General features: G+C 35.2%; 1 protein-coding gene across 2 annotated transcripts in view; it reads right to left on the minus strand.

Moving 5' to 3' along the window:
- Nucleotides 1–12,345, minus strand: part of IFT74 (intraflagellar transport 74) — a 78,332-nt gene that overhangs the window by 7,216 nt on the left and 58,771 nt on the right. For both annotated transcript variants that reach the window (XM_045563795.1, XM_045563796.1), the window contains 3 exons: nt 9,780–9,833; nt 7,021–7,118; nt 5,961–6,087 (listed from right to left, as the gene is read on the minus strand). In XM_045563795.1, the coding sequence (XP_045419751.1) occupies nt 5,961–6,087; nt 7,021–7,118; nt 9,780–9,833 (279 nt within the window). The remainder of the gene's footprint in view (nt 1–5,960; nt 6,088–7,020; nt 7,119–9,779; nt 9,834–12,345) is intronic.

The following is a 12,345-nucleotide window of genomic DNA, read 5'->3' on the forward strand; positions in this document are numbered from 1 at the left end:
AATCAATTCTCACTATTTACGGTAGCTATGTTCTACAATGTCACCATAAACAATAATTTTTGTTTAATCAAATATTGAACTACTGGGTTTGCTTCCTATGAATCTCTGGTCACATTTTTGTCAGTTGATAAATACGTAACACCTTGTTTTATGTGTGCTTCTGTTAAAGACTTTTTGTTTAATATAGGTTGTGGATTCGTTAACACTGAATTCACATTGAACAGCACTGTAACTCTTGTACAAATGAAGCTTATCTAACACACGGTTTCTCCATAGGGCACATCACAGCCTTCTTGCTCTTAGGAACACTAGATAGCACATTAGCACTTTGCTTAGGGCTATTTTAAAATACCATGATCACCAATAAAAAGCACAAAAATGCTAAAAATGTGGCACTAAATATACCACAAAAAGGAAACCTGTTTGTAGCATGAGAACTGTAATAAGAAAGCAGACCACTGCCATTTTAAACTTCCATTGGGAACGTGCACGTCAGGCTGTTCAGATTTTTCACCACTCTGCACATGTCCACGAATGAACATGAAAGTGCTACCACTACTGACTTGGGTTACAAAATAACTTTAGTGGGAAGGCAAATTCAAAATATGGAATCTGTGAAAAATGGGTATTGACTATATGTATGTGTCTCATTCTTTCATTCAAAAGTACCCAGCATCTACTATGTGCCAGGTGCTGAAGGATATAACAGAAATCAACAGAGACATTGTTTTCATTCAAGGAGCTATATTTTAAAGGTAGAACCAGGCAATCGAACAATGCTTCAAAAGTCATTAAGAAAAGAGGTTTGTTATTCAACCAAAATATAAGTTGGTATAATTAAACCAGTATTCCTTGAATGTTTCTTTTTATCCCTTTAAGAGTTTTAAAACTCAACTATATTGACATACATTATTAAAAAATATATATGTATATATATACATAAATATAAACATATACAAATATATCTATAACAAGTCTTAAACATTGTTGCAAAGGGTTTTGTTTTGTTGGATTCTTATCTCTACTAGGTTTAGAAATATTAACAGTTATGAGAACCAAAGTGCTGAACATAAGTTACTAAGGCTTATAGTGTTTTAATGCTCTAAATAGGAATGTTCTTAGCTTGTAGATATTTTGACTATTTGGAGTAAACAGTTATATAAATCTAACTTCAAGTTTACTTTGAATATATACTGGGGAAATATGTTCAAGAAATATACAAATTGATTTTTCTACAGAAAAAAAGAAAATGGTTGGTTGGTATAGGGTAAAGTTTATCTTCCTTTAACAACAGGTCCCCAATGAAAAGCTAAAAGCTACTCCAAGGGAAGAGACAGGAAGAGGATGCAGTCTAGTTCCTTCTGATATGCTATGAAGTTGCAAAGTTTACCAAGCAGTGTGTACATAGTAGCAAAATCTCAGAAGGAACCCCTTTGACCTGGGGAAATGTTTCTGAAATATTCTGTCATCAGCAGATTTGTTTACTCTCTGGAGTTTCCTTTCCAAAAATATAAATAAAAACTATTGCTGACAAATTCCTTGCCTCTTTACCCATGCAGTACATCAGTGTTTCTCAACTTTTTTCTTCCATTATCAATGCCCTAAGAAGTCTTTTGTAGACTTTTCCCTCCAACTGCCTCCCTCCCCTGAAATTTTTATATCACAGATGTAGTGTGTATCTGTTTATGTACAGTGACCCTTTGGAGGATGGCAAATCATTATAATAGCTAAGATTTTTTTCACCCTCCTCCCAAGAAGCAATTTTGGCCCCCTGAAAGCAATACTGCCCCATTAAAAAACATGGAGGACACTAAGAAAACCAGATGAGTCCCAGTTATAACCTGAAGGGTAGAAAGGAAGGCAATTTACAAAGGGGAATACAAAATCCATTATCTCTGAAAGATGAACAAGAATATTATAAACCTCTTATGGTGATTTCCATATACAAAAAATTGCTTGAGATGGGGGATGGTGCTAGAGAAAGAAAGAACAAGTTATTATATATGCTTGGTTTAAATTAACACAAAAATAACTCAGTAAATGAAATTAATTGTAGGGGTCAGACAATTCAACCCTTAATAAGAAAATTTTCCAACAAAATCGTCATCACAATAATAAACTAGATTATCTCCACTGAAGCCAGTTCTTATTTTTTTCAAACTGTACATCTCTGGAGAAAACATATGACTAGTTTTTTAAAGATATATAAACACAAAGTATAAAAGTATTGAAGGAATACAGAGTCCTGATTATTGAGTTTCTTTACTGGTATTGATATTTGCCTTTTAAAAACTGTATTTCTTGACGGCTGTTATACAAAGATAGCTTAAAGGAGGAAAAAACTTGTTGAATTAGTATTTACCTTAGATAAATGAAAAACTTAAGCACTATGGTCTAAAATACAAAACAGAGGTTTTCTAGATAGAATAAAAGAACATAACAGTCTTTATAGAAAAAGGAAAATAAATATTTAAAAATACTATGAGTTATACATATCCAAAAGAATTGAAAACAGGATTTTGAAGAAATATTTGCACACTCATGCTCACTGCAGCATTATTCACAATACCTAAGAGGTAGAAGCAACCTAAATGTCTGTCTATGAATGGTTAAAGAAATATGGTATATGCATGCAATGGAATTTTATTCGGCCTTAAAAAAAGAAGGAAATTCTTTGCTACAACATGGATGAACCTTGAAGACATTCTAAATGAAATAAGCCAGTCACAAAAAAGACAGATACTGTGTACCTCCACTTATATGAGGTTAGCTGAAGTAGTCAAACCCACAGAAACAGAAGTAGAACTATGGTTTGCCAGAGGTCAAGTGAAAGGAATGTGGAGAATTGTTCAATGGGTATAGAGTTTCAGTTTTGCAAGATGAAGAAGTTCTAGAGATCTGTTGTGCAACAAGGTACATGTAGTTAACACTACTGTACACTTAAAAATAGTTAAGATGGTAAATTTTATTTGTTTTTTACCACAATAAAAGATATAGTCAAACCAATAGTAGGTACAAAATTTAAGGTTACAATGCACCTCCCCTAGTTGCTTGGCATATAATTCAGACATACAAATAAAACTATGGCAAACAAAGTCTAAACAAATCTGGGCATAAAATATGCTTGAATGTATAGAGTAACAACAAATGAATAACTATATCATCACTCTTAATTCAATGATACATTAAAAGCATTCAGGCCGGGCGCGGTGGCTCACGCCTGTAATCCTAGCACTCTGGGAGGCCGAGGCGGGTGGATCGCTCGAGGCCAGGAGTTCGAGACCAGCCTGAGCAAGAGCGAGACCCCGTCTCTACTAAAATAGAAAGAAATCATCTGGCCAACTAAAAATATATATAGAAAAAATTAGCCGGGCATGGTGGCACATGCCTGTAGTCCCAGCTTCTCGGGAGGCTGAGGCAGGAGGATTGCTTAAGCCCAGGAGTTTGAGGTTGCTGTGAGCTAGGCTAATGCCACGGCACTCACTCTAGCCTGGGCAATAGAGCGAGACTCTGTCTCAAAAAAAAAAAAAAAATAAAAAAAAAAATAAAAGCATTCAGTATGCATTTAGAGGTCCATAATCCCTTATCTAAAACTCTTGGGCAGAATTCTTTGGATTTTAGAAAATTAATAAAATGCACATATTAATTATTACATTAATCCCATGGCAGGGTCTGAGGGAGTACCCTGTCATCAAGTACATGAATATTGCTGCAGCAGAAAGTATAAATAGTCACATTAGGAGGGATAATTAAACAGTATAGATAGCCTCATGTCAGTTCAGGTCAGGTTATGTTTTGCTGCCAAGATCTTTTTAGATTTTGGGAATCCAAATAAAGTATTATAGATCCTTTATTCCATTTCAAGGATCTTTCAATATTTTTAACTTAGCAAATATTAAATAAGACTTCGTTTCTCATGATCTCACTAACTGCCAGATATATCCAAGTAGACAAAAGCATAGTTAATTCAGGCTGGGCACGGTGGCTCACGCCTGTAATCCTAGCACTCTGGGAGGCCGAGGTGGGTGGATCACTCGAGGTCAGGAGTTCGAGACCAACCTGAGCAAGAATGAGACCCCCGTCTCTACTAAAAAATAGAAAGAAATTATCTGGCCAACTAAAAATATATATATAGAAAAAATTAGCCAGGCATCGTGGCGCATGCCTGTAGTCCCAGCTACTCAGGAGGCTGAAGCAGTAGGATCGCTTAAGCCCAGGAGTTTGAGGTTGCTGTGAGCTAGGCTGATGCCACGGCACTCACTCTAGCCCGGGCAACAGAGTGAGACTCTGTCTCAAAAAAAAAAAAAAAAAAAAAAGCATAGTTAATTCAAAGTCACCACACAATAATATAAACAACACCCCTAGTTAGAAGCCATCAGTTTATAAACCAAGAATCCACATTTTTACATAACTTTATCAGTTTATATACCAAGAATCCAAATTTTTACATAACTTAATCCCAGACTCTTTAAGTGCAACTTTGTGCATCTGTTTTTAAACTCTACATGCAACATCCCAATGGCAGCCACTAGCCATATAATGGCTTTTGAGCACTTGACATCTATCTAGTCCAAAACGAAATGCTATAGGTTACATGTTAAAATAGTAGCATATTGGATACATGGTTTAAATAAAATATATTATTAAAATTCACTTGTCTCTTTTTACTTTTTTACATGGCTACCAGAAAGTTTTAATTATATATGTGGTTGGCCTTGTATTTCTGTTGGACAGTGCTGCTCTAGCCGCATACTAGTGGGCATGGCTGAAAATCATTAAAATGAAAGATTACCTCCTCTAGGACAGTTCCTTTAATTGTCTAAGGCTGGACTGGATATGTACCCTATGTATTTCCATTGCTCCTTATACTTACTTCTATCATAGCATTATTTCATTGTATTGTAATTGTTTGTCATTCTACCAGGTTGAATGTTACTTGAGGAAACAGATAGGATTTTTTTGGCCTCTATAAACTGACAAAGATTCTCTCCTTGACCAAATTCTAGCCAGATCCCTTTGGGCTCTCTTCTCAACTAGGCCTCAACCTCGGCCTATAAAAACTCCCGACACAAATTATTTCATCCATTCCCTTCCATCCCGTATTAAAAGATTTAAACAAACACTAACATAGTTTCTAATAGCTTAAGGCCATATCCCTAGGATGATCCTACCTCTCTCTTAGAGTGCCTAAGAAAGCTCTAGGCTGCCAAAAGAATTTACTATTTGTTCTAGCCAATATAAGACAATAGACAATTTACTCAAAAGGACTTACAATTGTGATTCCTCCTTCTGTCTTTTTGAAATGTATATGTATCTCCCACTACTCAGGAGTGTCTTTCTAAAGGACCTGAAAGTTATTCCTTTAAAATGTAATCATCAGGAAGGTTAGGGCCTCAGTCTCCCAGTCTCTATAGGAGGACAGAGTTCTAACTTCCATAACTGCCAGCTAACAGACAGCTGGCCTAATCAGCACTTACACTGACCAATCCTTTGTAGTTTTTCATTTCCCTTACTGGCTCTCCGCACCCTCACTACTCCCTCACTCTCCCTTTAAAACACCCAGTCACCTCTGTACAAATCAAAGTTGAGTTCAGTTCACAGCTGGACTCACCTTCCCTACTATGATACAATATTAGTGATTAAAATCTGTCCTTACCACTTTAACTAGAATTCAGCTTTGTTTATCTTTGATAATACCCAGCATATAGTACAGGCATAGAGAAAATATTCAATAAATATCGTTAAATGAATGAGATTTATACTAATCTAATACTATTAAGTCGATGAGAAAAGTCACACAAAATTCTAAGATTACAAATCACTGGGGCAATAGGCAATAATAAATTATAAGCTCAGTTAATGAGGCCTTCAAAAAAAGTCAAAGAGAATAACATTGGTATATTTTTCAAAATTTCAATTTGTTACAGAAAAAAATATTAAAATCTAGGTTGTTTTCTTACCTGAAGTCAAATTTCTAGCTGTACTTTGGGATTTCTGCATTTCAGTAGATTTAAAATTGAGGTCATCCTGCATCATCTTTAGCTCTTGATTGGTGACAGAGGATATCTGTTTCATACGATTAATATCCTGTATTTGCAGAGAAATAAAAATAGAAAAAAATCTATTAATTTAACTCTTCAATAAAACCCTTGGAAAATACTGTTAAAGGATTAGATGTTTATAGAAGAATACAGTGAGATTCAAAGTCAAGTTTCATCAATAAGAAGAGACTATAAATTCAGAGTGTTTTCATTGGATTTATTTCACTGTAGAAAAAATTCAACAATATTATTTTAGGAACTGGTTAGAGCCTTAAAACACGAAGAATACTGGAACGGGATGATGCATTTTTCCTCCTGTGGTGTCACACATAGCAGATGCTCAATAAACAGTTTTTGATAATTCAAGATGCTCATTAGGTACAACTATAAAAAAGAATCCCTTCATTTATAATACAAATTATAGTTTAAAATACATTAACATTTTCCAATATGTCTAAGTTTTGAAATTATCTATGCAAATGTTACTTTTTACAAGTTCAGATAGATTAACTATGGAAGAAAATCTTAAAAATGGCTCTGAATTAGTGTCTCATTTATTGGTGAATATGGATATTATATATATATCATCCTTTTCCTCTGTCATCCTGCCTAGCTGACCTTTTTTTTTTTTTTCCAGAGTGTCCTTTCATCTTTGAGATCTGGTGTTCAATTTTTATAACTGCTGTAACAAATTATCCCAAACTTTAATGATTTAAGACAATGACACTTTGTTATCTTACAATCCTGGAAGTCAGAGGTTGGAAGAAGTCTCACTGGACTAGAATCAACATTCTAGCTGACCTTCTAATAGGAGATAAAAATTAATAGCTCAAAGAAACAAAATAGCAAGCAAGGAAATTTAAAGGAAACAGTTTAAATGAGCAGACATGGTAGTGAGCCATGCCATATTTTTTGAGTTGTATCTGAAACGTTAATCACAGAAAAAATAATGACACCATTACAGGCACATGGTACTTACACGACTACAGTGCTCCAAAAGTGAAACAATACTGGCTTCTATCTGTGCCTTCCGTTCCAGTTCCTGATTCTTAGTTTCCTCAAAAGTCTCAATAAAAGCTGCCAATTGAAAAACATGACAAGAGAGGCTACTGTTGATATAGTCAACACTATATAAATTCTGATTTGTAGGTCTTAAGAGTACTTTTTAGAAATTCAAAGCAAATATAAATTTTAAACTACCACTGTTTAATTTTTTATTAACCCAAGGGTAATTACTCAATAAGAACATTTCCACATACTGTCAAATTTTGAAAGCCTAATTGCTATAACCTTGATATAAATAAATTAGAAAGTTATAAATATAGGCTTAAAAGAAACAGCTGATAATATGGAGATGAGAAAAAATCTGTTTTTACATAGGATCTCCTTGATACATCTATAATTGGCCACTAACTTTATTTCTGAGATTAATATTACTAAATACCTATTTTATCTGAAAATGAATATTTTACTTATAATACTAGATTAATCTCAACTAAATAAATATATTCAGATTATAAATAAATATTCTAGGTGATCCTTTTACTTGTCTAATATAGAACTGGTACATAATTGCTCCTATTTATAGTCTTCACGTATTTCTATGGAACTGCTGAAAAAAAATAAAACCTTTCAGTTAAAAATAATTTTACTGTTAGCATGAAATAAACATCAATGGTTTGCCTTCTGTAATGGAATTCCACTACATTTTTTCTTACTTATGAAATATATTTTTTAATTGAAACAGTCTTCAAGAAAACATTTTTTAATCTGAATATGGTGGGGAGAAGACCACAATCAACATTTTTTTCAAAAACTGAATTTCCTTTAATGTCCTACTTGAACATCTTAAATTCAGGTTTCAAGTGTGATTACCCTGATTCTACAATGCATTGATCATATATTATGTAGTCAAATGAGATTTTTACACATACAAAGGCATACATGAATACTCTCTTTCAGAAGTATTTTGTTAGGAAAACAAGCCATAATTAAGACACAGGAAGAAATCTAGGATAGGTAACCTCCAATTCTAAGATTCTATAGCATAGGAATTTCTTTAATTCATTTAGTAAACATTCATTAAATGAACATTTATTAAGTGCCACCTAAGTGCCAGATACCATACTACGTAGTATCTAATGATTTCCAATATTATGGAGTCATATCATTCCTTAATTTTACACTCTCTCCTTTATCAAAACCACTTTTGTTAAAAAAAGAAAACAATGGCCAGGCACAGTGGCTCACACCTGTAATCCTAGCACTCTGGGAGGCTGAGGTGGGAGGATTGCTTGAGGCCATGAGTTTGCAACCAGCCTTAGCAAGACTGAGACTCCATCTCTACAAAAAGTAGAAAAATTAGCTGGGTGTGCGGGTGTGTGCCAGTAGTCCCAGCTACTTGGGAGGCTGAGGCAGGAGGATCACTTTAGCCCAGAAGTTTGAGGATGCAGTGTACTATTGCTAGGCAGGAACCGAATCTAAAGGTGGCAGATACAGACCAGGAAGGTTGTTCCTAGAGGTGGAGGAGGAGGGGGTGGGGAGAGACTGCAGGAAAACGCAGTAGCTAACCGCAAAGAGCAGGAACTTGAGGTTTTGAGGCATACACACCTGTGGAGCTGCAACTTTGTTATAAGAACACCTGCCAATCATGTATATCAATCATCTGGTAACATCCCACAGCTCCCATAAGCCCTTCCCCAGACTAGGCCAATAAAAGGAAACCACCTGGGAGTCCTCAACATCTTTCTCTACTCATGGAGACTGACCCACGTTACTCTCTGGAACATATTCTCACTTTGTATAGCTCCCTTCTTTTCTGCAATAAAAGCTGTTTGTGTGGAATTGCTTCCTGGCTGTGGTTACTCCATCATACTCGCCCTGCTTGTGAATTTTCCAAGCAAGGAGCCAAAGAACCAGGACACCAGTCCACCAATAGGCAGGACCTGACACTATGATGATGCCACTGCACTCTAGCCCAGGTGACAGAGTAAGACTGCCTCAAAAAACAAAACAAAGAATTAATTTTGAGATAATTTCTGGTATTTGCTGAGATTCTAAAGAAATCTTGGTATACTGTGAAATCAGAGTTGACAATTACCGTTTTATAGCATACCTCTATGAAGGCAATAATTAATTTCAGATCTATAAAACTTCAGATTTTAGCAAAATGATTACTTAAAAGGAAACCAGTAATAGATAATATGTGTCAATTTCTAAAAATTTATAAATGTACAAGTTTAAATGATGATCCATTTATAAAGTAAAGCTGAGATTTTTTTTTTAAAGTGAATAAAAAACTAACAGAAGGCTACTAACATTACAGTTGGTGGTAGTAACAAAATCTGAGGTGAGGGCTAATAAATAATAAGTATTATGAAAAATTAAAAGTGAAAGATATTAAAGGTGAACAAAGTGAAGCATGTAAAAGAGAACACTCAATGTTCAATCAATAAGTAGTCCACAGGTTCTCTCTATACAGACTATGAATATAAGTACTAGCTTTAGAATCTATCTCCAACATGCAAATACTTATACATACATATACATATACCTCTTTAGAATTCTCTACTCATCCTTATAGTAGAAATTTAGTTATTCTTCAAGGCAAAATGCTTTGAATGTCCACATTTCTGCACTTATTAGCCATTATATTTCCCCAAAATGAGATCTCTGATTTCATATAAATGAATAGCAATCTGAGAATATAATACCTTTATCTATAAGAATATCACTTACTGTCCATATTTTCTTCCCTTTTTTTTAGCTCCTTGTATTTCTGATTCATTTCACCTGTAAGAGATACAAAATATAACATTAATTTCAACAATTCCAGACATAGTGCTCTAAATTAGAAATATCTCCTAGGTTTGCTATATTAGTCATTGAATATTCAATATTTCCAATTAGGTAAAATTATTTTACATTGACTTATAGAGTCTTTTAAAGCAGATATATACAAGTGCCTTGAATATTCAAAAAACAATCTCCTGTTTGGAAAAGACTTAAAGGCTTTCCACTCTCAACTTGGAACTATTCAATCTACACATGAATACTACTGGTGACAAGAAACATAAGTTCCCAAGAAAATCCATTCCATCTTTGAACAGCTCACAATGACAAGTAAGATAGCAGAGTAACTTCTCTCACAGAGTTTATGGTCTAGGGACTTAACAAGTAATTATACCAAAGCAGGAGGATCACTTGAGGCCAGAAGTTCGAGACCAGCCTAAGCAAGAGCGAGACCCCATCTCTACAAAAAATACAAAAATTAGCTGGGCATGGTGGTACACGTCTGTAGTCCCAGCTACTCGGGAGGCTGAGGCAGGAGGATCACTTGGGCCCAGGAATTTGAGACTGTAGTGAGCTATAATGATGCCTGGGCAAAAGATCGAGACCTTGTCTCCAAAAAAAAAAAAAAACAAAAACACTCCAAGCCAAGTAAATATAATTAAAAGGTACGAAGTGCTATCATATGAAAAATAAAGGATGCTACAGGAGCACACAACAAGGGCAACTAACTAATCTAGTTCAGCGATGCAGAGAAAATTTTGCTAAAGAAGTAATGTTTAAGATGCATCATAAAGAATGAATAAAAGCCATTTGGTCAAAATACAGAAACTGCCAATGTCAAAGCATTCATTACCAGGAAAAAGTCTGGATGTGAAGATGAATATGGTAGCACAAGAAACTGAAAGAGTGATATGGCTGAGACACAGAATATGAATTGAGAAAGTGGCATAAAGATGAGGCAGATTATGAAATACCTTCTAAGATCCATGTTGAAGAGTTTGGGCTTTCTCCTAAGGACAATTACTAAAGAATTTTAAGCAGGGGAATGAAATGATCAGTTCGCATTTTTGAAAAATATTTCAGGTCTGGACAATAAAAGAGAAGTAAGATTGGAGGCTATAAGACCAGTTAGAAAGTTGCCACAGTAATCTGGGTGAAAGATGAAGAAAGTAGCCTGGAGTAGAGTGGTGCTAATTAGGACAGAAGGTAGTGGTTTTTTTGAAGATATTTAAGAATCAAAGTGAATGGATTTCGGTGAGAGTTAAAGAGAGAGGAGTAAAGTAGGATTCCCAGGTTTCTGGCTTGGACATCTAAGAAGATAGTGGTATTAACTGAAAAGGGGAGAAGGTTGAAGAAGCAGCTGCTTATAACAGTTTTAAACATGTTGAGTCTAATAAACATGGAAAATATGTCTAAAGGAACAAAAATCCAAGGCCCAGAAAGATGGATGGACTCTTGACATCTTAGCCTCACAAAAAAACCATTAGTAGGGGTGGATCATGATTATTTTATGACAACAGGATTTCATTGTAACAAAAACAGCTTTGAAGGCACATGGCTATTCTCCTGGATAGCAAGATGGCTGCAGCCCTGTGTACCTAGGATCCCAGGTAGAAAAAGCAGAATAAATTTGTGCTTGCTCCATTCTTTGATTTCTTCACCCTAGTCAGTCAATTCTTAGCTTCTAGAGAAAATAAAGAAGCTTATTAAGATGATACTGAGCAAGGATGGAGAATAACAGACTGGAGATTCCTAAGGTAGTTCCAGATTAGGAGCTGGCATCTAGAAAGACTTTAGGAGTGAGAGTTCCAAGAAAATGCAAGAGCCAACAGATGGAGCCCAGAGGCTAAAACTCTAAAGGTCAGTCTGTGTTCTATGTATCCTCTTACAAGGTATAGAGTTTTTACAAGCTCTGGATATAGCATCAGTAAAGTTGGGATATGGATGAAGATAGTGGGGATGGAGTCCCTAATTACTGCAGGAAGCAAGAAGCCATGGACCTTCATCTGTGCACATACTTGCCTGGGTGGTGAGTGAGTTACGAATACACAAAGTTGATGGCAAAGTCAGAGACCTGGGTCAGCAGACAGTTTTTCTGACTTCTAGTCTGAAAATAGTTTTCTCAAATTCACTGACCGCCTTGATACTGAGAAAATCTTATGTCAAGGACCCCAAAATATTACTGGTAGCAAAAAGCTGAAAGCTAAAGCTACTGTCTAAGGACAGTAAATACCTAGTGGTCCTGAGTTGCTAGCAAGGGTATACCCAGCACCAATGAGAAACATTGGGTCTACTCAGAGAAAGCTCTGGATGCATTAACAACTTTACTGAGCTACTACTTAGTTCAAATTACCAAAAATGGTCTCAGAGCGTATGCAACACAATTAGTTGTAAAGAAAAAGCATGAGGTAATTTGTTATTAATAACAAACTTTGAATGATTGTTTTTTTAAAATACACTATACACAGGATTAAGATTAGTCCCGTAACAATGTCACCATTCACTTACCTTA

This window comes from Lemur catta, chromosome 10, assembly GCF_020740605.2.
Source record: "Lemur catta isolate mLemCat1 chromosome 10, mLemCat1.pri, whole genome shotgun sequence".
NCBI lineage: Eukaryota > Metazoa > Chordata > Mammalia > Primates > Lemuridae > Lemur > Lemur catta.